At 48.0% G+C, this 25,501-nt stretch overlaps 1 protein-coding gene and 1 non-coding gene across 2 annotated transcripts; one reads left to right on the top strand and one right to left on the bottom strand.

Moving 5' to 3' along the window:
* The first annotated feature begins 1,562 nt into the window (after window positions 1–1,562).
* On the top strand, window positions 1,563–2,803 carry LOC118274630 (apolipophorin-3). Its single transcript, XM_035592265.2, has 4 exons — window positions 1,563–1,705; window positions 1,775–1,990; window positions 2,071–2,229; window positions 2,591–2,803. The coding sequence occupies exons 1-4, from the start codon at window positions 1,664–1,666 to the stop codon at window positions 2,738–2,740; spliced, it is 567 nt and encodes a 188-aa protein (XP_035448158.1). The 5' UTR covers window positions 1,563–1,663; the 3' UTR covers window positions 2,741–2,803.
* Window positions 2,804–8,754: 5,951 nt separating this feature from the next.
* On the bottom strand, window positions 8,755–15,352 carry LOC118275172 (uncharacterized). The gene is made up of 3 exons (XR_007705715.1): window positions 15,229–15,352; window positions 9,455–10,821; window positions 8,755–9,098 (listed from the first exon to the last, which is right to left on the bottom strand). It is a non-coding gene; the product is annotated as an uncharacterized LOC118275172 (transcript).
* Between the last annotated feature and the right edge of the window lie 10,149 nt (window positions 15,353–25,501).

Below are 25,501 nucleotides of genomic sequence, written 5' to 3'. Positions count from 1 at the left end.
GCATCGATGTAGAAGTCAGGTCGTGTTGCTAATGCACGGTATCTGGGCTCTGTGATAGTTACTGCATTAAGTGTGTAATCAGTAATGAGGTAAACACAAGATTAAGAGACAGCGCTGAGTAATTAGAGATTGCTTTGAACTTTGTCTCCGAGCGCGCGGCGCACATCTCGCAGCGAGGTATCACGCGGCGGCGTCACGTGACCGGCCCTGCACCTCCCTGCACTGCCTGCACTACACGACACTGCCTGCACTACCTGCAACGCCTGCAGCGCCCTGTTGGCGACGTGGTGCAGTGTTCCGGGCTGCGGGTGAATCATGCTTGTGATATGCAAAGAAATGGCCACTCGGTAAAGAGGCGAGATAATACTAAAGATAAGTAAACGATACAGCTATCGGGGCTCGTGGGATTATTAGTCATAGCCCGAGGCATGTAGTACTGCAGTAGCTGCAGGTTTGGGCTGCCCTGGAGTAGTACAGGTAGCGAGTGTCTGCTGTACTCGCAAACATGAGTGGGAGGGCAGGGAGGGCGGGCGCAGGTACCGACCCGATGCTATTGTTGTATGTGAGCGGGACCATTCTGGAAACAATGCGTAGTCAACAAACACATTGTACATGAAATTGACTTGAGATTCAGAAGTACTGCGGGAACGAATGCACATTACAAGAGTACCAATTAACACACAAATCATGTTCAGTATAAGTACACTGTATGTAAGCACAGAATAACAAACAGGTAATTAACATACAGGTAGTATGAGTATGGAGTCTCTGCTCGGCACGCTTGTATCATTTGTAACGTCATGCTGGCCAAAGTGCTTACAGTTCCGGTTCACCAAATGTGCCCCGAGGACCTCGGCCGGCAGTAATGGCTGCACAAACAACAACACAAACATTGGAATGTTTGCTCCGGGTACTAACTGCTTGCTAACTATCTGCGCGTCTATACAAACATACTTAGTTACACTTTTAATTTGTAGTATCCGGTATTGTGATAAGGTAATGCAATCTCGATCTAGAGAGATCCCTTTAATTATTAGATCGATCTCGGTCGAAAAATGGACGAGATCTCTGTTGTAGATTGATTAGATCGCTTAGAGAGTACAGATTATTTTTCATAAAATCGCGAAGTCTCGCTGGAGCCCCTATCTCGCGAGATTTGCATTCCCTGGCTGTGACTCATCCACAGCGATCAATATGTTTACGACAAAGACATTTACATCATTATTGACTCACGAATTTAAAAATACCAATGAAACGATAATGTTCCCAATGCTGGAAGCGTGCAATACCTACTCGTACAACATCAGCAAGTAGAGGAATGCGCTGCCGGTGGCCTAGACATGTGAGGGCTAGTGCAGCGCTATCGCGCGCGGTCACCGGCGCGCACCCGGATGGCTGCGTGTTTGTAAACAGGCAAGGTGCAGAGGGCAGGGCCGGGCCCGGGGCGCGGGGCGCGGGGGCGGGGCGGGGGTATACCAGCCCCAGGAAAATTTTACCGTGCGGGGTGGCTCGCCTCCCGGCGTCGCTCGCCCCTTATCGCGAGCGCTTATCTCTCCGAGCAGTATATAACGAGCCGCACTCGGTCAGCCACCACATTCGTTGTCCGTTGCAGACGCAAACGTTTCGAAGAGTTCCCGTCTCCTGTCAGTACAGCAGCATCACAATGGCCGCCAAGTTGTTCGTGTTGGTCGCTTGCATCGCGCTGGTAAGTAGTGCTCCGACCCGCCGCCCATGGGCCGCTGCAGCAGCGCGCTGACGAGTGTTGTGTCCACAGAGCCACGCCGCCATGGTGCGCCGCGACGCGCCGCCCGCCAACACTCTCCTGCAGGACATCGAGAAGCACGCCGCAGAGTTCCACAAGACCTTCTCTGAACAGCTGAACTCCATCGCCAACTCGAAGAACACGCAGGAGGTGAACAAGGCCATCAAGGACGGCTCGGACTCCGTGCTGCAGCAGCTGTCCGCGCTGTCCAGCAGCCTGCAGAGCGCGGTGAGTATCTGCAGCTCCGGCCGGCGCCGGCCTCCAGCGTAGTGCAGTCAGTGCAGTGATGTGAGTTGTGTTCCACACAGATGACCGACGCCAACGCCAAGGCCAAGACCGCGCTGGAACAGGCGCGCCAGAACCTCGAGAAGACCGCCGAGGACCTCCGCAAGTCCCACCCCGACGTGGAGAAGCAAGCAGGCGAGCTCCGCAACAAGCTGCAGGCTGCCGTGCAGAACACCGCGCAGGTACCGTGTAACATTCTCACGAGTTCAAAACGCATATATCAGCGTAATATTGAATCATTCAAATCTAATAACTTAAATCAAATCTAAGTTAACGCACGGTAACAACAAGTTTGTGCATTCTAAAGTGGTATTGTCGTAGTCTGATGGCCAGGGTAGGAGTAGGCAGAGGAGTAGGTAGACACAGACAAAGCTCGCGAAAAGTGTTATCAGCGGTATAGTAACAGAGAGCCGCGCGATGTGTCGACCTGCGCCCACAGCGCGGCAGATAAACCCGCGGGCTGTGTGTGTGTTGATGTAACGTGCGCCCGATACCGGGCTACATTACGTAACAATGTATGTGAACGCTTGTGTTGTATCGCAGGAGGTGCAGAAGCTCGCCAAGGAGGTGGCCAGCAACGTGGAGGAGACCAACGAGAAGCTGGCGCCCAAGCTGAAGGAAGCGTACGAGAACTTCTCCAAGCACGTCGAGGAGGTGCAGAAGAAGGTGCACGAGGCCGCCAGCAAACAGTAAGCCGCCGCGCCCCCGCGCCCCCGCGCCCCCGCATCCACTAGCATAATAAACACTTCCCTGACAGCTGAACTCTTTTATTGCGCCCCCGCACCATTTGCTTCCTGACACAACTGCAGCTACTCCTCAACGGAGCTCAGGGCAACACTCAGTACCTCCTGGCCTGTACACTGATACACCTGGTGTGCATGCCAGTGTACTTGTATTATATACGTACATACATCTACAAATATATATACGTACATACATCTACACATATATTATATACGTACATACATCTACATATATATATATACGTACATACATCTACAAATATACAATGTGATAGGGGTGAGACTTCTAACCCGTTAAGGCTGAGTTCTACATCTAATTTTATCGACAAAAATCGGGGGTCGAATGGGTCGAATCCCCTCCCCTAAAAATTATGGCTATTTCAATATTTTTTTTACTTTTTGTGATATCAAAGGTTGTATGCGTAGTAGAAACTTAAAAAATACGACAAACGGTAGCTAATAATCTTAGCTAACTGATTCATTACTTTTTTCATATGTTTGATAATGTTTTGGTGAGAAAAAAAACATTTCTGAATTATTTTTACCGAAAAAATCGTCATATTTCAATATTTCCAATTGGGGGTTCAACCCTCCAAATTATTTTTTTGTCGATAAAATTTGATGTATTACTCAGCCTTAACGGGTTAGAAGTCCCACCCCTATCACATTGTATATACGTACATACATCTACACATACACTGAGAATTAATAAAAAAGAACTCCCTTCGTGTCTATCAGTATAAAATGGATTGTTGTAGGTTCCTCACAAACAGGGCCCACTAGCGCCAGTGGTTGGTTTACTGATGAAGTAAACTCGATGTAATTTAGTTTGGAATTGACGAATGTAGAGAACACTGCACTGTACACGTACACGTATCATACAGTGTAAGGTCGGTAACTGTACAAGTACTGCGGGGCAGCTCGCCGCCCGACCACAGCCGTACGTGGTCCGCGCGCGTCCCAGACAGCCATCAGGGCCCAGTAACACTGCAGCTGCAGACGACCTAACGGGTTACCGGAGCTCAGGCTCGAAACAGGGGTAGGAACGGGTGGTGGTTTAGTCAATAATGTCTGCCACTCCTCTAGTCTCAGCCACCTGCCTACCCAGGTGTATCATTGAATAATTAAAAATAAATAAAGTATCCTCCTGTCACTTCTAAATGACTTCGCGTCCGTTTGACGTTTCAATTCACAAACGTGGTAAGTGAAAGGTTGTATAAACGAAGAAAACCCACAACGGTACAATGTTCAATAATCTGCCGGAAACTTTGAGGACTTCTCCATCATCGTCATCATCATCAACAGCTGGAAGTCGTCCACTGCTGGACAAAGGCTTCCCCCTTAGTCCTGCACGCCGAGCCCCGAGCACAACTCTCTCCGTGGTGCGGTGAGTGACTGTACGTTAGTGTAACGTACCTCACGTAAGTCTCCTGGCTAGACAACAACTCGATTTAAATTCGAGAACTATTTGCTGGCCATTGTGAAGGACATCACTCACGAACGGACAATGTATCTGCTACACAATGAGCCGCCGCACACACGACGACATTGTACGCAGCCATTATACGATCCCAGTATGGAGTTCCGGCGTCCAACTCGGGGCGCGACCACAGCACGGCTAGCGACATCTGTGGCAACTGTTACAAACAGAAACATTGCGAGGCGAGTATACATCCCGCCACATATATGAACGTGGAGATCACAAGGCAAGATATCAAATACACACAACTCAAAGGGCAGTGGCATGAAACTGTTGAAATATAAAACTGAAACATAGAGTGAGACACATAAACATTCGAAACATAACCAAGGTGGAGATGGGCTGGCCACGCTGGGAGATGGACAGTTACCGAGACAAAATGTACAGTACAGTCGAGGTGACGAGCGCGCGGGAGCATTGTGTCTGTGGCAGGAAGACACGGGATCACTGCTGGAGATAGGGACAAATGGAATTCTTTGGGGGAGGCTTTTACCCTGAGGGAGTCCACATTAGAAGGGATTGAATTGCAAAATGCATGCATGAGTACAAATATAATTTATTAAATTATTAAATATCAAAATTATAAATATCAAATTAATTGTATTGTAATTTAATTTAATGATTGTGGAATTAAATAAAAGTTATTTATTTATTTATACATCCCACCAGAGGCTGCTTGTTTATCAGTAAAAAGTAATGAAGTCTAGACAAAGTAATGCCAAGTGTAAGGTCTTTGTTATTCTGGTTAATGTAACCCACAAAAACATTTCATGTAACATGTTGCCAAGACGAGACCATATAGCTCGCACTGTCAAAAAGTAATCAGATCTAAAATAGTGTGGAGCCAAGTTTGTAGGCGTGCAAACCGTGGACGTAACTAGCGAGTCGGCCGCTCGGAAAGAGTTCAAAAGATTAAATAGACTTTTAAGCTCAAGCCCATATTATGACGAATAGCAAAAAGTCCGTGCGGCCGACTCGCCAGTCACACAACAATAACTCCAGGGCTAGATGTTAGACAGAGGAGATCATTCCGGCTCCATACTTCCAACGAAAAGAAATAGTACGTATCGACAGAACTAGCCGTTTGGAGCCACAGTTAATATGGCCTTATGCCTAAAGTTGTAAGATCCAAGATGTACATATACAAGTTTGACGATTCGTCGTTTTCATATATTCATTACTTCCTGAAGTTACTAGGAAACGCAAAATACTAAAACAAAGTGTGTCTGAGGCAATCGCGATTATAATGCGAAAAGTATTTTTTGTAGAATATCTTCAAATGACTGTTCCGGACGGGAGTTAATTTGAAGACATTCTGCTAGGGAAGAGGGAGGAAGTTCCAGACCGTTACTGAGAGAAACCACCTCGTTCCAACTCCTACAGACTCCAACATGTCTCGAAACATGACGATCTATATAAAGGACGATCTGGGCGGCCGGTACCCTCACTCACACCACACAAGCGTTGTTTCTTGGCTCTGGCCGCACGCGTCGCGACCGTGCTGATGTTCGCGGTAACCCGACATTGCTGCTCAGGAGTAGAAAAGGGTTTAGTAGTTGAATGTTTGTGTAAATTATTTCACGTGAAATTGTCAGTCATGATTGCTCCTTTACACAAAATCTAGTTTAATATTCCTCGCGAGTCTGTTCGTTACGGGCCTCCATTATAGAATCCTCAACGGACTTGCCACAGTAACAAAGATGTTTACCCTAAATCACTCAGGGACTGGACGCAGTGACCTGGTCTACTCCACTTTTGTGATTTTTTTACTTTCCTTCGTATGAGTTACACAATTATGTTAGTTACAAACTAGTTACTGACTCCGATACTTTATTTATTACTGAGACTGAGAATAGACCGAGAGCTTCCAAAGCACCAAACAGCCGGCCAACACAGGCGTCACACGAGTGTCCCTGCTGTCGCCGGCGCCTGCCGTAGTTACCGCGGCACGTGTCGCCGGAGCGCGCGTCGCAGCGCCGTCTGACAGGGTTCGGAACACTGCCACGGTGAGCTTCGAGCACAACAGGTGTCGTTAGATATGAATGGCCTTTGACGAGTCAATGCACGCGTCTATTGCAGAGCGTAGCTCACAATGCGGAGATTTACTTACGTTAAGCGGCTGTAGCTACTAGTCCATTAGCAAACCTAGTCAACTTCGGATCCGACCCAGCCTGCCTCTAGGTTTAAAGAAACTTGATTCTCAATACACACAAAGTCCCTTACTCGAGAACAGCACTAAGAAAATAAATGTAAGTTCGTCATCACCACCCAGGTACAGACATGTAGTCTGCAATTACAAACTAATTACCCATGCAATTGATGCAATGCAATCTATTTCCCCTCATAAGTGATTGATTTGCAACTACATACTGGCTAAGTTGGGTATACTTACATATGGATCCAGAATACTATTCTTTGAGGCTATAAGGTAGGCCGGCTTATAGAAGGTAAGTCTCGTTAAGTTTAGATTGAGGATTATGTTAATGTGAATTCTAACGCCATCTAGTACTCAGTACTTGTACTAAGCCGTGATGTAGATGTCAAATTGGTAAAAACTTCAGTAAAGTCGTCCCACACCGCTGCACGTGATTCATTTACAATAGTTTCAATAAGATGTGGCTGATATTTCTTCCCTTGCGTATACATCCACTATTTACAAACACTTCCATAAACTAAAAACCAAAAAATAACTATGATTCATTGTACTGCCTGTGTCTACCCGACGATAGTTTAGAGGTCGGTGCCACAAGCCCATAAAAAATATAACTTACCGATGCTACCTATAGGTACCCACTTTGTACATACAATCTTTTTAGGTTTTTATGTAAGTTTGATCATTCCATGTGAGCATTCCAAGAGAGTGAGCTGTCAATTGTCAGCCCGAGGTATTTGTCGCGAGTGTGTATATTAGTAATTGTTGGAGTGTTCTGTGGGAGTGACCTTATTGTTTGCTTTCCCTGTAGTTGGTAGTATACTAGCCTGGCGGTGACCAATTGTTACGACTTGGCACCGGTTGTTTAAGTAAGACTCGAACATTTTGAAAGCATTACCTGTGATTTTGACGGATTTTAGTTTATCTAGTAACAATGTGTGGGAAACTGAATCAAATGCCTGTCGATACAAATACCTAACACTATATTTTAGTTATCAGTGTTCAGTCAAGTCAACAGTATCTGCAGTAATATTGTTCAACAGTAACTCAACAGTAGCTGCAGATCAACAGTAGCTGCAGTAATATTGATTTTTGGTATAAATCCATATTGACGATCTGTTAGAAAGTTAATGGAAACGCTTTTCCAACCGCTTGTGAATATTTTTTTCTAGTATTCTTGATAATACGGGCAACACTGAGATCGGTCCGTAATTCCCAGGATGTGCGGTGTTTCCTGGCTGAAATATTGTGGATACTTTTGTACTTTTCAATATTTCGGGGAAGTTGCCCTCGGCTTTTTTTTTTTTTAAATCCATATTGAGGGGGTTAAAATCATCCAATGACTTCTCCCGCCTTGGGTGAGGCGGGAGGGAGTGTCAGACTCTTACTGACTAAAAACCACCCCGTTCCTTCTCCTGCTTTGAGCAGGAGCCCCGGTAACCTTTTACGTTGGCCGCAGCCCCGGATCAGGCATCAGCCCAACTGGGCCCCATCTGTGGTGGTCTGGCTCTTTCGGCTAATAATGAATTCGTTTGTCTGGTACTAATTCCGTGTAGAGCGGTACTGCAGTTCGGGAGCAGGTTAGTCGTAATATTTGTTACTTCATTCAGCCAAGTCTCGATGGAGCTGCTAGTTTATTTCTAAAACGTAATAAAATCTAGATTTAGCCGTTGACTCGTATGTACCCACTTGTATAATGTCCAACGGCCAGTCATATACCGTGACATTCACTATTATAATAAAGAAAGCACAGTAAGGAACTTGGCTTCCCTTCTTTTTATAGAACGTGGGCCCATGGACCATACCAGCCGCACCAGTGGAAGGGAGCACTACCGTACTGTAATACAGCAGCCGAGGGTTCTTCATACGATGCTTCAGACTTTAGATTTTTGCCATGAAATGAAGCGAGTCCACCAAGTTGGACATTCCTTGTAAACGTGGTTTGGCGATATTTCTAATAGTTTGGTTCTAGTTCCGCTCAGGGTCACCAGGTACTCCAGATATTGGATTATCATAGTTTTCCCTTTATGTGGCCATTACGTTATGGGAAGTACTCGAACATTTTTTTACCGACTTAAAAAAAAGAAGGAGCTGCTCTGTTCCTGTTTTGTTTTTTAATTTGTTCACCGATTACTCTGCCATTAGTGGTGTACCTGCTCACTGCTCCCCACTACTCATGTACCTGCTCACTGCTCCCCACTGTACCTTCTAATATAAATTTTGGGAAGCTTAAAGTCTCGGCACTTACTTAGGTTCCAGATCGATCTCCATTGCCTGTTCTAGATTCTGACTAGGAAGAGTCTAGAAAGGCTCGCCCTAAGAAATGAAACAATTATTACAATAACTATAAAAATAGGTTTAATACTAGCATTTAATACATAAGACTAAGGGGGAGGGGGGCGGTCACCGGTGCGGCAGCGGCGGTAGGAAGGAGAGCGCGCGCAGCACGGCGTCGACGCGCGCCACGAGCGGCTCGCGCCAGCGCCACAGCGCCTCGTCGCGCACGGGGTCTGTCTTGAGCTCCTGGCACGACTTGAGCGTGGCCACGCAGTCGGCGCGGTAGTGCTGCAGGCGCGCGTGCCGGGTCTCCATGGCGTACGAGCTGCACGCGCCGCCCAGGCACGCCAGCGGGAAATGGTTGTGCAGGCTCAGCACGCGGTCCGTCTCGTGGAACGCCTGAAACATTCGACGCTTCGTTACTGACACTGCGATACCTGAGCGACATGTTCAATGGAACACGCGCCTCTCTGCACTTCTGCATCAGTGGTTGCATTTTAAGGTTATGATTATGAGTTACTTATAACGCGAACAAGTCGACAACTGCTGAGAGCAGGCACAGCGAAGCCACTAGGGGACTACTCTACAAACTATAAAAGTAACTATATCTAGCGGTGCATGTACCTCTTACATGTCATACTGAAGTAGGTCTAATCTGGGAGTGAAGCTACGACTACAACTGTCTACGACCATGTGTGATTCATGAGTTAGATCCTCGTCCCTGGTGCAATGGTGCAATTGAAGCTTGGGCTCACCTTGATGTACTGGCCGGGCTTGGTGAAGTTGCGCGTGCGCGTGACGTGCTGCAGCATGTGCATGTAGTGCGGCACGCCCTCCTCCCAGCCGTGCTCGTGGCCCAGCGAGTCCAGGAAGTAGATGTTGGTGGCGTGGTACGAGGAGCGCGGCGGCTTGCCCTCGGCCGGCTTGGCCAGCGGCAGCACGCGCTTCATCAGCGACGCCCAGTCCCCGTCCTCCAGCGGGACGATCACCTCGTCGATGTCGAGCAGCGCCAGCCAGCGGTACTCGTACATGTGCCGGTACAGGCAGTCGTTGTACGGGATCAGCTCCATCTGCCGCTTGTGCGTCAGCTTCTTCTTGAGGTACATGTGCTGCAGCCCGGGCAGGTTGGGCTGCCCGCCCGGCAGCGTCACGGGCGTCACTGTCACCGTCCCTTGCTGCACGTAGTGGTCTAACACCTTCGTGATGTTAGGATGCACCTGCAGCTCGTAAAAGAATATTTTGTCGGCTCCGAGTAGGCGGACTAGTTCTATCCACTCCACGAGTCGCACGGAAAGGTCCTCGTGCAAAAAGTCCAAGCCCTTGACGCAAACAGCAAAGTCCTTGCGCTGCGCGGGCGGCTTGGGCATGTCGAAGTGTACGCGCAGGTTGTTGGTGGCGCGGTCGCAGGCGTTCTCCACCAGCGACACGGAGGCGGGCACCAGGTGGCGCACCTCGGCCGGCAGCACGCAGGCCATCAGGTACGGGTGCAGCACGTGGTTGCGGTAGTTGCCCCACTTGCTGTTCCACACGTACTTGTACTCCAGCACGTGCACCACCACGGGCGCCTCCATCTCCTCGAACCACAGCTGGCAGTGCGTCACCACGGTCGGCTGGATGCGGTCGTGCACGGCCAGCAGGCGCACGGCGGGCCCGAGGCGCGACGTGTTGCGCGCGTCCAGGTACGCGCCGTATATGTGGAACACGCCCTGGCTCGAGTGGAACGACTGCCAGTACGTGTTGTGGAACTCCAGCTCGTAGATGGAGGGGAACGGCGCGCAGTCTTTCTTCTTGAGGAACTTGTTTTTGTCGTCTTTGTGCTTGTGCCAGTAGGTGAGCGGCAGCGAAGGCAGGCGCCGCTCGGCGTCGGCGCGCAGCTGCTCCTCGGAGAGCACGCGCGCGTCCGTGGCGGGCAGCGCCGTGGGCGCGGCGGGCGCGGGCGTGGAGCCGGCCGCCTCGGACTGCAGCAGCAGGCGCGCGGGGGCGCGGGCGGCGCGCGGCGCGGCGGCGGCTGCAGGCGCGGCAGGGCCACCAGCGCCAGCGCCGCCCAGCACAGCAGCGCGGCCAGCCAGCGCAGGCGCGAGCGCGGCCCGCCGGCCCAGCGCACGCACCACCCGCGCATCACCTGCAACACGAGTGCGCTCGTCAGCCGCGGCCGCGCATGCCTCCCGCCGCTCACATGGCGCTGTCAGACACTGCTCGGGCTCGACATCGTTAACCTAACTAGTGAATAAAACCCCCACACATCGGCTGCTCCCCTGAATTACTATCACATTATAGAGGTGACAGCCGAGTCCGGTACGTGAGCTACCTAAACATGTCAATAGACGAGCTAAACGTCACGGGTGACGCATGCGCGTCAAGTGTGTCGCCGTGTCGACGCGCTTGTTCCGCCAGTAATGAGGTGCGTTATTTATTTATTTATTAGAAAATAAATACATCGTTAGTATGAGTAGTGGTAGTTATTATCGAAGCGTTAGTGCAAAGCGCAAGGAAGGCACCTTTGTACGTTCTGAGAGTGACCCGAGCGTAGCCCGTGGGCCAGTGACGGAGTTCCAAACGGAGAAATACAAATATAAACATGTGTAGCGCGCGGTTGAATGGCGAGCAGCGGTGGACGCGCGGAGCACAATGCTGCGGACAAACAATCCTCGTATTGTTGTCGGCGGCTGGCTGGCTGGCCATGTGTCCAGTGTCTCACCGGTACCGAGCGACGGACGAAACTACTTCCCTGGCTGCAGACTGACATCAAATATTACCCGTTGTTAATTTGTAAAGAACTATTTGTCGACATTTATATTACCTACGTCATGCTCGGTCTACGAATGATTCAAAAAGTGTGCGCAGTATAATAGGCTCACACACACACTGTCACACTGTCACACAGTAGGGACATACAAACGACAGTAAGCTGATAAGATAGTCCTACTAATATTGATACGTGTTAACTATTCGATTCTCAGTATTTTCTATTAGTGCTATCACCTCGCTGCTGGTGTCAGCTGGCATCAGTCCTTCCACTCCGCAGACAGGTGTTCAAGGTCAGTGGCCTCTGGTTCCCGAGCGAGACCAGACCACCAGACGTACAGCTACGACATTGGTTTTGGCTGTGCCTGTGCATTATTTATCCAAAGCATAACGCTTGTTAAGTTGCAGTTACAGTTGACGCAGTCGCAGTGTTGGACGCGCTGGACTGGTGTTTGATGCGTCGCGGATATTGTACTAAACTACTGACGGCCGGGGGCTAGTGGTGATGTGTAACGTCCATGTTTAGGACTTTAAGGAACTGCAATTCAGCTGTAGTCCCGACGACAATGGCTACATAATGTGTACCGCCTGAGGTGGCACTCGCTCCATGGAAACGTTATCAGTCTCCGTAAATTGAATCGGGTGTGCGTTCACTATCTCCCGGCGAGTGTGGTCGCCGTCGAACACTAATTGAACAATGACGAGGAGAAACACTTGACTTTCATAAGGACATTAGAATGAGACGTCCGCGGGCCGCGACGTGGCACGCTGCGGGCGCGGGCGCCGCCAGGTGAGGCTCCTCTATTAATAACATGTTTACGCGGTCGGTGCGAGGAAGAGTGCATCGCACACTCGCACAATACGACACTTGTCTACTTGCGCCGGCCGCGGGACACTTGTCCGCCATTTTGCTATGTATCGCTGCATCGACAATCTTCACTTCCAGAAATAATACGTCCCCAGCGGCCGGCGGCGCGGGCGCGTGCAACACCGATGCACGGACTGCGCACTGCGGAGCACACTGCTCCCCGACTCGTTGCTCAGTTCTGTGTCTTGCAGTTTTATAGACATGCGACGAGTATTTTTCTCAGACAATGTGTGCTCCTTTTTATGGTTTTAAACCGAGAGGGTAAAATTAAAAAAAAAAACCGTTTTTACTTCAGAAACCTAAAAATAAAAAAGAACCAAAGGGAACATCAAAAAAGGAAAAAAATATAAGTCATATATGCAGTGATAGGATACACTCCTAGCCATCCACCGATAGGATACAGACTCAGTGATCAACTGGGCCACGTGGACCAGTTGTACAAAATTAATTATGCCTACTGTTTTTGTGGCCAACTGGGCCGAACGCACTTTGGTCTCGCGGACAAGATTTTATCCCACAAAAACATTTCATGTTAAATGTTGCCAAGACGAGACCATATAGCTCGCACTGTCAAAAAGTAATCAGATCCCGTGTAGAGCCAAGTTTCTAACCCTATACTTTTGAACTGGCGAGTCGGCCGCACGGACTTTTTGCTATTCGTCATATGGGCTTGAGCTTAAAAATCTATTCAATCTTCTAAACTCTTTCCGTGCGGCCAACTCGCCAGTTCAAAAGTATAGGGTTAGAAACTTGGCTCTACACGGGATCTGATTACTTTTTGACAGTGCGAGCTATATGGTCTCGTCTTGGCAACATTTAACATGAAATGTTTTTGTGGGATTTCATTTCTTTTTGTAGGTTGCTTATGATAGAAAGATAAAATGAGCGACAAATTCACCTACTAAACTACTAAATTTATAGGAAAATTGGAAACGTAATCCTAATACTTTTTATCAATGAAAATTAAAACACTAGTATCTACACCTTTACCTACTAAACTACTAACAATTAAATATTAGGCAAATGGTTTTTTTCTCCGCGATAGCAAACTTTTAAATCACCGAAATATTCCGAAAATTTTTCATTCAACGAGACAACCGTCAACGACGTCTGCCCTCGCGCGTCTACCCGCGTTCGGGTGCCGCGCTCGCTGACGGGCCGATTATTTTTAGCTACTGCGCGGGGACGAGGGGGCAGGCGGCGGGCGTTGGCGCATACTATACTTACGAAGTTACGATGCTTATGTTCAAAAGTATAGGTTGATTAATAAACACTTACCGAAGTGAAGTGTAGTAATATTATTCATATCTAAGTACTTATGGGTAGGATAATGTTTTGATTTGATGAAAAGTTTGTGTTCTATGTACTTGTGTATAATTTTCAGATCTCAAGCAGGAAATAGGGAATTAAGTTTCCCTATTTCAGATTTTTACCCCTCCGCGGCCGCATTCAGACCTCTAGCGTCAAAAGTTGCGGAAGTCTCGAACAAACTTTCACCCCCTAGTTTAAGGGGTTGGGGGTAAAAGTTCCAAGTTTTAGGATTTTTTTGTTGTTTGGGTACTAATACTAGCTTACATACCAAATTTCAGATTTCTCGGACTTCAGGAAGTACCTTAAGAATTTTGTTGATCATCAGTGAGTGAGTGAGTGAGTGACGAAATCGGGGTATTTTAGATATCAATAAAATCTAAAGTATAAGAGCTATGCAATTGAAACTTTAGAGATTTATTAAGTCTACCACTGACATTATATCCTGAAAATTTTGTTTATCTGGTATAACCCAAACTCAAGTTATGAAGGTTCAAAAATACGACGAAGCGTTTCGAGAAAAGGTAGGTAGTGCCCTTGCGCTTCGCTTGGCTCGTCTTGGCGGGGGCACTACCGTGCCCCCAGATTATTTAATTTGCTGTGGTTAAGTGGGCCGAAAGTGAGCTGCGGGCTACCTAGCGGGTTTACCGGGGCTCCGGCTCGAAAAGCAGGAGAAGGAACGGGGTGGTTTTTAGTCAGTAAGAGTGTGACACTCCCTCTCGCCTCGCCCAAGGCGGGAGAAGTCACTGGATGATTTTCCCCACTCAAAAAAAAAAAAAAAAAAAGGGGGGCCGAAAGTATCCAGTTCAGGCAGATACAGTGTTTCAGAAATTTCAAATATAATAAATATTTACCTTGTCGGTACCATTTTGTTTTACTTATATACGGTATCTACAGCCGTTACGAAAGTAAAGTGCGCTTTCTTCCTCTGTCTAGTGCGTTTCTTTTATTTTCCGGTCTATATTTTGTTCTCTGCGGACCACCGCACCGGTTGGGAACCACTACCTTAAGCTATAACAGGTATAACGTTACGTATTATGAAACATCAATCTCTTTTAACTTCAAAAAAGACAATCGCCAACCGCTACCTCCTATCACTAACCACCGCAAATCAACGCACACCATCCAGCCTGAGGCAGAAATATTTGATGATGCTGCGATGGACTACTGGCCAGTGCTTGTTACAGTACAAGAGCCGCGCGACAGTGGCGCGGTGTCAGCCACCCCGGTCCCACTTCCTGGTCGCACGCAACTAGCGACAACACGCAGCCAGTAGTGAGTCATGCCGTACTTTACCTGCGCCACACTGGTACACTGTTTGCATCCCACACTCATGCTGAGCTGTGCTAGTGCCATCATACACGAGTCTACTACAAGCCCCGGCACCGTCACACACACACTTGTGGCATTCGATACATTTCACGTGTCTGCATGTTGCTACCTGCTGACTTTATTTCTGCGTTTATTTATTGAACTGTTAGCGAACTTTTGATTTGCAAAAATCTGTACAATTGCGCAGGAGTGTTGAGTTGCACGGACGCAGAGCAGCAGTAGTTGATGCGAATATTGAGGTAGATGCGGAGCGAGCGGCCCAGCACTGCAGCTTACCTCGTAGCACCGCATGCCAGCACCTTCACACTCACTAGTCGCGCGGCTACGTGTCAGACACACGGCGGGGACGGGCGCAGCGCAGCGCCGACACTACTGGACTGCCAGCGCACTCAGCGTGGCTGGCTCGACTGCCGCTATCTGCTGCTTATCTCGAACATCGCTTATCAGATACCTTCGATTGATAACACTCCGCACACACACACGCAAACGTGTATGGGTTACGGTGAACTCACTATTCAATATGATTTTCTTCTGAGTGGGTAAAGCCTCAAGTTGTTTCTCCTCCCCTCCCGGCGGGTGAGGCGAGCGAGAATGACTGACTAAAAATCACCCGTTCCTACTCCTGCTTTAAGCCGGAGTTCCGGTAACCCCTTAGGTTGTCCTCAGCTCTGGATCGGGCTGATGACTGATGGAGTCTGCTGGGCTCCATCAGTCATCGGCAGATGGAGGAACGGTCCTTGCAGTGATGACCCCCGGGCGTTTCCTCCCGCCCTATCAGAAACAGTAACTCCCATGTCACGTAAGCACCTGCGGCAGGCGGTAGGCGAGGTCTTCGTAGCGTCCCTCAAGCCACTTCAAAAAGGAGACTTACCGCTGCAATGACAGCGAGCCGACCTACATGTCAGTGAGAGCTTCATACCCGCCGGCCGAGTCGCCGCTGTCGAGTACTGTATCGCTGCCCCTACATAACTAGTAGTACGCTAATCGTGTGTCAGTGTCGGTAATAGTTAATTACAAGACAATGAAAGCATTTGTCACATTCGTGTCGTAAACATGTGTAGCAGCTAAGTATGACGTACGACAGCAACTAACCGAGTCGAGGCAGCTGCAACCATATACCGAGAAATAATGAATAATCGGTTGCGATCGAGGCGCGTCCCGCGGCTCCCTGCGACGTGTGTCGTCGTCTGGCATCCGTCATGGCGGATGTTCGGCGCTGCAGTTTTGTTAAAAATCATCCAACGGTGAGGCGTCCTTCGTCCATGGGTGAGGCGAGCGGCGAGACGGAGTGTCGTCAGTCAAGTATAGCCGGCCGGCAGGTTGGCAGCTCGCCCGCTGCAGCATTGTGTAAGCGAGCACAAACACGCAGCATCGCACGTTGCAGGCGGACGGCGGCACATGTGGCGGGAGATGTTCCGACACTTCGTGATCGTCGCATAATGTCAAAGGGCGCGCGGCGCATGTTGAGGTCGCTGAGAGAAAGCGTTCAGCTCACTAGCGCCGGCCGCTTCGCCTGTAGCTATTATGCGATCATCGCATACTACATGCTTCCAAGCACTTGTATAACTAATCGAGTGGATCAGACTATCAGACTTACATTACTACCCAATGCAAGTTAACTGGTCTGAAGTCAGGAGGCAGTGGTACACTGAGGGCAGCGTCGGTGCAGGCCGGGCAGTGTCTCAGCGCGCGCTGGTGAGCAATCGTCGCGCGGAATAGTATTCGTTAGAAAGTGTGTCGCAGTCGCAGTGGCGGGGCGCGCGGGAGATGGACGCGCAGATAACACACATGTAACGCTGAGATACGGCCGACGTGTTGCAACGCCGAGGATGCACCACTTTGTCTATCGTGCTAACTGGGCTACTTCCTCGACCCGCGAAGGACGCGCCAGGTACCTGCGTGTTGCCCACACTGGTGACCAGAACTGGACTCATTTCCGTGGATCTGAGTTACGTCGGCTGGTCTGCGGCGGGTTCGTGTGGAGGCCGAGCGTCGAGTGGTCGCTGAGACGTGGCAGTGCGGGCGGCCACTGATGTCCGATAAGGTAAACAATGGTGTCTCGTCCCCCGCCCGCCCCCGCCGCCGGCCGACGCCGTGGACGTCGGTGGTGTTGCTCATGTTAATTAATATTAAATTTATCCGCCATGTAGCGACCAGCCCGCGGCGTGCGCTGCCAGCAGCCGTGCGCCCACGTCGCGGCGCGCAGTGCGCTGCGTCGCTAGTTTCACTGCGCAGAGAAACCAGTGCATTTCACTACGCGACTGTGTATCAGTAATCTGTCCCGGCACTCCACACCGCGGCCTGCCCTGTACATGCAACACTCCGCGTGTACCGCCTGTAACTACTCCATTCCACGTCGGCTGTATCCTCGTCCCCGACCCTACCAGGTGTTGGTGCGCACCGCCACCAGCTCAAGACTGAGACCTGCCTGTACTTACAACTAACTACAGCTAGCTACTTAAGAATCGTCTCCGGTAGCTATCTGAGTAAAGTTATTAGTAGCTACAGAACTGTTTGAATGAAACGGTTCGCAGCATCTGCGGCCTCGGCCGGTGTAGCGGTGCCGTGAGATCCGCGGCTGACTGACGCAAGCGCAGTGCGCTCCGTCCCGCGCTGCCCGCTCGATGCTCTGCTAGTCTCGGCGTGAACAATATCACCATATTTTGTGTCAAGTTGCGTGTTCTTTATGCGAATAATGTAAATAATAAGCCGAGTAGTAGTCGGACTTGGCTGGTGACAAATAAAATACTTGGAGTAGTCCTCCAGGGTGGACGTCATGCGTGATGGGAGATTGAAAAGGTAGCAAGAGCTAGAACACGTCACTAATGTCCGTACAAACACTGGCCGCGGGGCCGCAGCCGCAGCATGTACACGTTGTGCAACACCGCACCGACGACGCGGGCGGCGGGCGACATGTGGAGGTGGCGACACGGTCCACTGTCGTCGAATGTGCTCTTCTTTCCAATTAGTACTTAGTGACCCCGACTTACTTATCTAAACATAATAAATATCCTAATCAGACTTGCAAGCGACTAGCGAAGGCAAATCAAAGTTATACCTCTACCTTCCTATTTCCTGCAGGTCTTGTACCTAGGTTACCTAATAAAATGGTATGATTATGCCTAATATTATGCAATTATCACATTAAAATTGCTACAAATCGATTTGACACGAGCAAGTACAACAGCGTCACCGATTACGATGGCGCAGTAGTCAGTGCCTACGTTACTAACTTTATGAAATCCCGAAAAAGTTCCTTCTCAAGTCGTGTACTGCGGTACGTGTAGTTGTTAGTACGTGTCCTGGTTGCAGCCGTGCGGTGCAACTACACTGGCGACTGCCGGCCGAGCCTGGAGTGAACGGCGACGTTCCTGGCTTGTTGAATCATAGGCCAATGTGGGCAGGTCGCAAGTCGCACCTATTGCTAGTGTCTGCAAGTCGCCTTTGGTGGAGAAGCGATTAAATAACTTCAAATAAGTAACTAACTATAATTAGACTAGCAATCTCGAAATAAAAATAGTAAATAAAGGAATATGGTTTTTAAAATATTAACTACACACACACACACAACTTCACGCCTTTTATCCTCGAATTACATTACGGCATGAAATGCCGCTATACAATGTACACCCACTTTTCACCACTTTTGTGTTAAAGTCCCATGTAATAGGGGGTGAGCCTATTGCCATATCCTGGACACAATTCCAGACTCCGTGCTACTACCGAGAAATTTTGAAAATCCGAAAAAGCCCCAGCCCGACCCGGGAATCGAACCCGAGACCCCTTGTTCGGCAGTCGCACTTGCGACCACTCGACTAACGAGGCAGTCAGCAAATATTAACTACTATCAGAAATACAAGGAACAACATGAATATTAACATGTATAATTACATACGTACTAGGTCAGGTAACAAAGGCTTCTTGTCTAGTTGAGCGCGCTTATCTCCGAAACCAATAGTTGGAATTGTAAAAATATTTGTATAACTATCAGATAATCAATTTATTGAGGAAACTTCTGATGAACGAGTAGAGTTGTTCGATTCGATACAGTAGTACTGGGACGTCACGCAGACTTCTTGGCGGGTTCCAGCAAGAGAACTCCTTGGAGTAACTGCATGAATGAAATGTGTCAGTGTGTGGTACACTGGTACAGTGGTACACTGGTACAGTGGTACAGTGGTACAGTGCGTAGGCATCTCTCCATCGCCACATCCCGGACGTGCCATTTCGATATGGTCCTCCAGTGTTTTCATACAATTCATTTGGCCCAGTTATCTATACTCTGGTACTTGTTACAAATACAGATAAAAACATGCGAACACTGCCCAGACAAATTGCTACAGTACATAAAATAGGAAAGGATCAGTAACCTTAGTATGAGTTTGCTTTACGTTTAAAATAATTGAAACGAGAATGCGTTTGGTGCTCTAATTGGCCGGCTGGAATAAACCAACCAATCAGAGCGCCGAATGCGCTTTCGTTTCGATTACTATAATCGTAAAGCAAACTCATACTAAGGGTACAGGCTCCGCCTATCCGTAGTAAACAGGTAAAACTCAAGGAACATTGGAAAATCATCTCGTTAGGACATTGGAACTTTTAATATTATTTGACAACGTCTCGCCTTTTATCCCCGAAGGACTAGGCAGAGGTGCACAATACGGCACGTTATGCCGCTATACAATGTACACACACTTTTCACCATTTGTGTTGTAAGTCCCACAATTCCAGACTCCGTGCTATTACTGATAAATTATTTGACATTAATTAATAAGGTTCAATCGCTTCTTGCTCATCCATTAGCAGTAAGATGTGATATTTGTTATAGAGACAGTAGTAGGAGACACACTCTCACAGACTCTTTCTGATTTTTTTAAATGCGATCGATGTATGTGTGATTACATGAATTTCAAGTGATTTCTTACAAAAGTTCAGTAACTATAGGATTTTTATGGTATAGGATTTTTATAGTGTAGGATTTTGCTTGAGTAAAGCACTTGAGCAGCCGCAAAAAAGCTGGACCTGGAAGCTCTAGCGACAATGGCGTTCACATGAATCTCAGGAGGGAGCTTCCCCCAGATCTCGAATGTTATCTGATCTAGCAAGTATTTGATCCCCTATGGCATATGACGAAACTATGTGGGTCCGCTTGCGGCAGCATAATGTTACCACCGCACATTGTGCGGGATTGAGGTCCAACCTATTCTGTCGACAGTAAGCCTCCACTTGACACAGGCCAACCTGTGGCGTCGCCACGTCAGCCCGTGATGATATTTCTGCGTAGATTTTCATATCATCGGGAAAAAAGCGACTTTAATGAGATTAAGCATGAATCAATGTCGTTTATACAGATGATACAGAGTAGTGGGCCAAGCAAAGAACCTTGCGGAATCCACTGGGGACAGGTAACCAACCTGACGTGGAGTTACTTAATACTACAGCTTCAGACTTGTTCTTCAGATAAAAAAAACACCGTACATCTTAGATAGTAATATTTCGTGTTAAATCCAATCAAAGGCTGTACTGCAGTGTGTATAGACGACAACGCTCTGCCCACCCACATGGCATCAGCAGTAATGCAATCGTTGGGAACAATTAGGTTAGTGACGGCGGACCTAACTTTCAAATAACCGCGTTGAAATACTAAAAGTTATTGAGCGCACTGTAAAGTAAAATTTTGGTATTAACTCCTTTCTCGACTCGGACTGGCATCAAGAAATGTAGAATGGAGTAGATGTAGCCGAGAAAGCCTCGCATATTGATTTTCAGTACACAGCCCAGTCTTCCCAATCCCCGATTCCCGAACAACAACCCTTAAATTCCTAGCCCCAAAAAGGCCGGCAAGGCACTTGTAACGCCTCTGGTGTTTCAAGTGTCCATAGACGGCGGCGATTGCTTTCCATCGGGTGATACGCTCGTGTCTCAAAAAAAAACAGCGTTTCGTTGTTGTCATTTAAGGTGTACTAGGAATTGCATTCGAATTGTGTCGTTTTTTATCAAACGTCTAAAAGTGTTTCGGGTTTTCCTTCATAGACATATCCGTTAAGTGTATGTAACTAGTTATAGTTATTATAACACTCGGATTCCAATTCCTTTCCTCTGACGCAGAAGCTTGTACGTTGACTCATCAGCTAGATTGTCGTAAGTCATGATTTATTTAAATACTTATATTTTTCTCTGATTGATTTAACCAATGACCACCAATGAGTTATACCAAGTTGGATGTAATTATTTTCGTGGCAATTTCTGTGGGATGTGTTTTAACTGTAAATTAATTATGTTTTGATTGCAAAAGTTAAAGAATCACCAATTGATCTTGTTGCAAACTCGGATTCCCAGTCGGTTGTACTAATCGCGTTGTTGATAGTCATAGTCTACTTTATCGATTAAAAACTGTGTTCGAGGTGCACATTGCAATGGAGGAGCATTGTGATGTACACCAACCAAGAGTGCTGGGTGATACGCATCGATGGGAACTCGCGGACTGGAGCATTCGGTCCCATAAACTGATCAGTCAGAAAGTACCAAATCTAGAATATCGATTAAACTGACCAAGGTGCAGGGTACATAATTCATAACTAAATATAATTTCGACCAACTGGGCTTGTAGAAACGAAAGAAAGATTTTGTGATTGCACCCAATGAATACTGACATAATGAAGTCGCCTATTATAAGGAAACTATCGGAGAGGTTAAGCACACCCCGTGCACGGGACTGGCCGGACAGGACATACTTGCGACCCCGCCGCCACACTGTGTATCGTTCGTTAAAGAATTCGGAAGGTTGTTTTACGAAATAACATTGCAAGTGAAGGTATAATGTAAATACATAGTGTGATGAAGGTAATTCTCAATTAAGTTAATCAAATTTGCATGAGCGCAATAGATGATCGATGTTATTAAATAATTATTGTTTGTGCAAAAGGGCAAGCAACAGCGTGCGGTGCGCGCGCGTGCGAAAGAATAAGGCAGAGAGTAGCGCCGTGCGGCGTCGAAGTAAACAGCGCGCTGCCATCGCAGGTAGCTGGACATAAACCATCACGAGGATTCGTTTTAAACAATTTGTACTTTATTATGGTAAAAGCGTTATTGATAAATACTTGTAGGAACTCTAGCAATGTATAGTAACAGAATAAAAAACCGCACGTGTACGTTTTTAACAGACATAATTATTCGATAATTTTGTTTAATATCGATTCCTTCCTTATGATAATTACTTTAGAATATTTATTGTTAAGTAAGTACATGCATTTTACTATGCGTCACCCATGCGTACTCGTACTGTTTGTTATTAGCCGTTGTTTAACCTTACTCAAAAGTTACTTGTGTTCTATGCCAAGGTGGTTATCTCCGTACACCCGCTGAAAAGATCCTCGGATCCCAATATCCCAGGTGGATAGATCCTCTATGTCGCGCGCCGCCGCAACAGTCCTCTTTCAGAAAGCTTACAATAAATTGACATTTCTATAAAAATTGGGATTTTGGACAGCTCTTACTAATCCTCTCTCCTATTGCCTCTAAAAGTAAATTTAATGTTCATCTTTCTTTACTGAAATTCCTTTATCTCGATGTTGTTTAATGTGCAACGTTGCTCGGTGCTCTATTGTAGAAACTTGGTGCTCGACAAAACTGTCAGCTAACAGCTTACAGTTTCATGGAGTTCATCTAATTCCGAAAGGTTTGCTTCTAACACTTTTCCATATTTATTTGTAAATTATTTATCTTTATTCCTCTACTTTGCTGCGCGATGCAGAAAGTTTTATGAAAGCTGCACATTGTGGGCTTTTAATAATCTAATCAATGGGGATGGATTACTGTCACATGGTACGATAGCGATATGATGCAGCAGGCGACAGAAATCAAACAATTCCTCGGAGTGCGACAGCACGCAGCACGCAGCCTGGAGACACCAGCATTTACAGACGTGTCCTCAAACCAGTCACTGTAAATTATGGCGTACAGAAGTTTCCTTTGATAGGCTTGATAAGAGACCAAAACGCACGCGGTCCTGAAATAGGCGTCCAAAACTCTCGAATTCAATTATTCTGATGTGCTGCGACTTCGTCCTCGCAAGGACTCTTAAAGGACCAGGAGGCACAGTTATACTACTTGTAGTAATTCATCCCAGGTCGTCACCGCTTGGTAAGCTTCCTGTGAGAAGCATATTTGGGAAATCAATCAAACCAGAGGTGAAATTTGGCACTAATAATAGGAAACGTAGAGTATGGAATGGACAGTTTCAACCCCTGCAGCACCACATCAGCAACCGAGTCAGTAGCGCCATTGGGAGAATCAAAGTCCAAGGGATTGAGAGATACTTTTTCTAATGATTACGATTTTTCGTCTAATCGATTTATCGGAACATTTAACGTCCCGATCAGGTACGGACAGACCCCTGACCCCTGACAACCAGGATGTCCCGCGTAAATCACCATACCTGGCAACATTACTCATAACCGCTTGGACGAGCGCTCACATAATGTCATTACTATCGGAGAACGTTCATTGATGTATATCTCAAGGATACTTATCATTCGCTACTATCTAATATGACTGATCTATTTGTAGGTCAAAGGCTGCCAGCCGGACAATCTCACCGTCGTCGCACAGTTCTTTCGCAATTACTTCAGTCGAATTGAAAATAATGTTTGTGAGATGTGGATTGTTTGTACACAAGGACATGGCGCTGTTTATTCTAATTGGAGGAATATGTTAGCGACACGAGAGACCAGCGGCCTATGTAAGTTCCGCGGCGACGACACACGGCCGACATTAATTACGGATCCCAATCCAAAATCTTTATATTGAGATCAATATACTTGACATTAGCTGTGTGGAGTTTCATGCAAAACGTAGATGGTTTAAGATTGGTAATGTTTATTAGTTTCGACCGACGGGTGTTGTTGCTGAGGGCAGGTAGGGCTGGCTGCCAGTAATAATAGAACTAGTCGGGACTGTCGGGACATTGCACCCGCAGCGCCTCATTCCAGCTGAGCGATCGGTGATGTTGTTATAGTGACGTATATCGTAACAGCGCCTCTTGTACAGTAATAAGTGAGAAAAATATGTCAGTCGTGTTTAAAAGACCGTACCTTGACACCATTAGTAACTGGTTTTGAACTAGGCGCGCAGTCTCTAAACTAGCAACAAGCCGCGGATACAATGGACCACCACGGCGGGCTGCAGCCGCCAGCCGCGGAGCATTGTGTGCCCGCCATTCAATGGCACATCACAATCAATTCAATTGGCTAACTGCGACTCGTTTCCAACTGCACTCCCGTGCCGGAGTTTGTCGACAGCAGGGGAGCGCGCCGAGCGGGAGCCGCAGTGACGTGCCAGCCCGTAAATTAGAACAATTTGCTTTGCTCGTTATAAACATTGCTATGCGCAGTGTCTTCACGTCGCACGCGAATGTTCTCTCCGAGGCGGAGAGCGCACAACCGGTTACCTTCGCGCGAGTCGTCTCGGCTCAGTGCTGGGGGGTGTCGGGGGTGTCGGGGGGTGCAGCAGAGGGCGGAAGCTCGGCAGCTCACCTTGTGTAGTCCCGATCAGAGGAGAGGGCGGGAACGCGGCGGCCGGGCCGGGCGCGAGCTCATACTCGCGCGGTCGACGACCTGCTGCAGCGCCGCGGAACGTAACTGTACAACACACACACACTGCCACTCGCGGACACACACTGCGCGACTGCTCGCTCGGAGGCCGCGGGACGAACTGAGCCAGTGCTGGGCGCCGCATGCGCCGGCGGCCTTGACCGCCCCCTCCGCCTCCGCCTCGCCCCGGCCCGCGCCTGTCTCCTGCGCCGGCGCATCCGCACTGCCGCCCCTTCCTTGCCGGGTGCTGGCTGCATGCAGGTAAGTAGGCGCGCCTCGCGCTCGGCGAAACCGATACCGTTACCTAATGATTAAAGTGTTGTTGTCTGATAGCGGTAATCTCGGCCGACGCGAGACGCGAGCGCTGGACCGGCCGCTGTACTCGACCACATCTTACCTATGCGGAGCTAGATTCAGGTGCCAGTAGTCTGTCTATTCAGTACTACCGTCGTCAGTGGCATTTCAGGAAGAAATGAGGAATATAAAAATGAGGCTCGATGCCTGTCTGAGCAATGTTGTAAACATCAATATTGCTAAAGACGTCTGAGACTATGTTTGGTAGATAATGGATCCTGCGCCACAAGAGCAACAATAAGTATCGCATTAAACATTTGTACCAACCTTTGCTTGGAATGAAAGACCGCGACGTACCAATACATATACAGAGATATAATGACTCACAGTTTCACGTCAGCTTTAAATATTTGCAGATTGTTGAATAAAATGTAACACGAGTAGCAATAGTGCACACTTGCCTACACTTGCCATCAATTTCTTCGTGCCGTGTCCCGCTGTACAGCCTCAGTGGATACTTGTGGTGCCGTCCGTCCTCGTCAGGCGAGGGAGCTGCATGTTAAGGATTCTGGATGAAATAGTAATCAATGTGCAGTCGGTTTGGTTATGGAGGCGACGGCTGGCTACCGTGCACTGTACACTGTACACTGTAGGTACCGAGGTAC

This window comes from Spodoptera frugiperda, chromosome 11 (assembly GCF_023101765.2).
Source record: "Spodoptera frugiperda isolate SF20-4 chromosome 11, AGI-APGP_CSIRO_Sfru_2.0, whole genome shotgun sequence".
Taxonomy (NCBI): domain Eukaryota; kingdom Metazoa; phylum Arthropoda; class Insecta; order Lepidoptera; family Noctuidae; genus Spodoptera; species Spodoptera frugiperda.
The sequence above is the reverse complement of the archived record's forward strand: the minus strand, read 5'-3'. Positions and strand labels throughout refer to the sequence as shown.

Excerpts from the sequence above, each read along its gene's own strand:
- LOC118274630 (XM_035592265.2), top strand. The coding sequence starts at position 1,664 with ATGGCCGCCAAGTTGTTCGTGTTGGTCGCTTGCATCGCGCTG. Across the intron at positions 1,991-2,070 it reads CCAGCAGCCTGCAGAGCGCG|ATGACCGACGCCAACGCCAA; the intron begins GTGAGTATCTGC and ends TGTTCCACACAG. Across the intron at positions 2,230-2,590 it reads CCGTGCAGAACACCGCGCAG|GAGGTGCAGAAGCTCGCCAA; the intron begins GTACCGTGTAAC and ends GTTGTATCGCAG.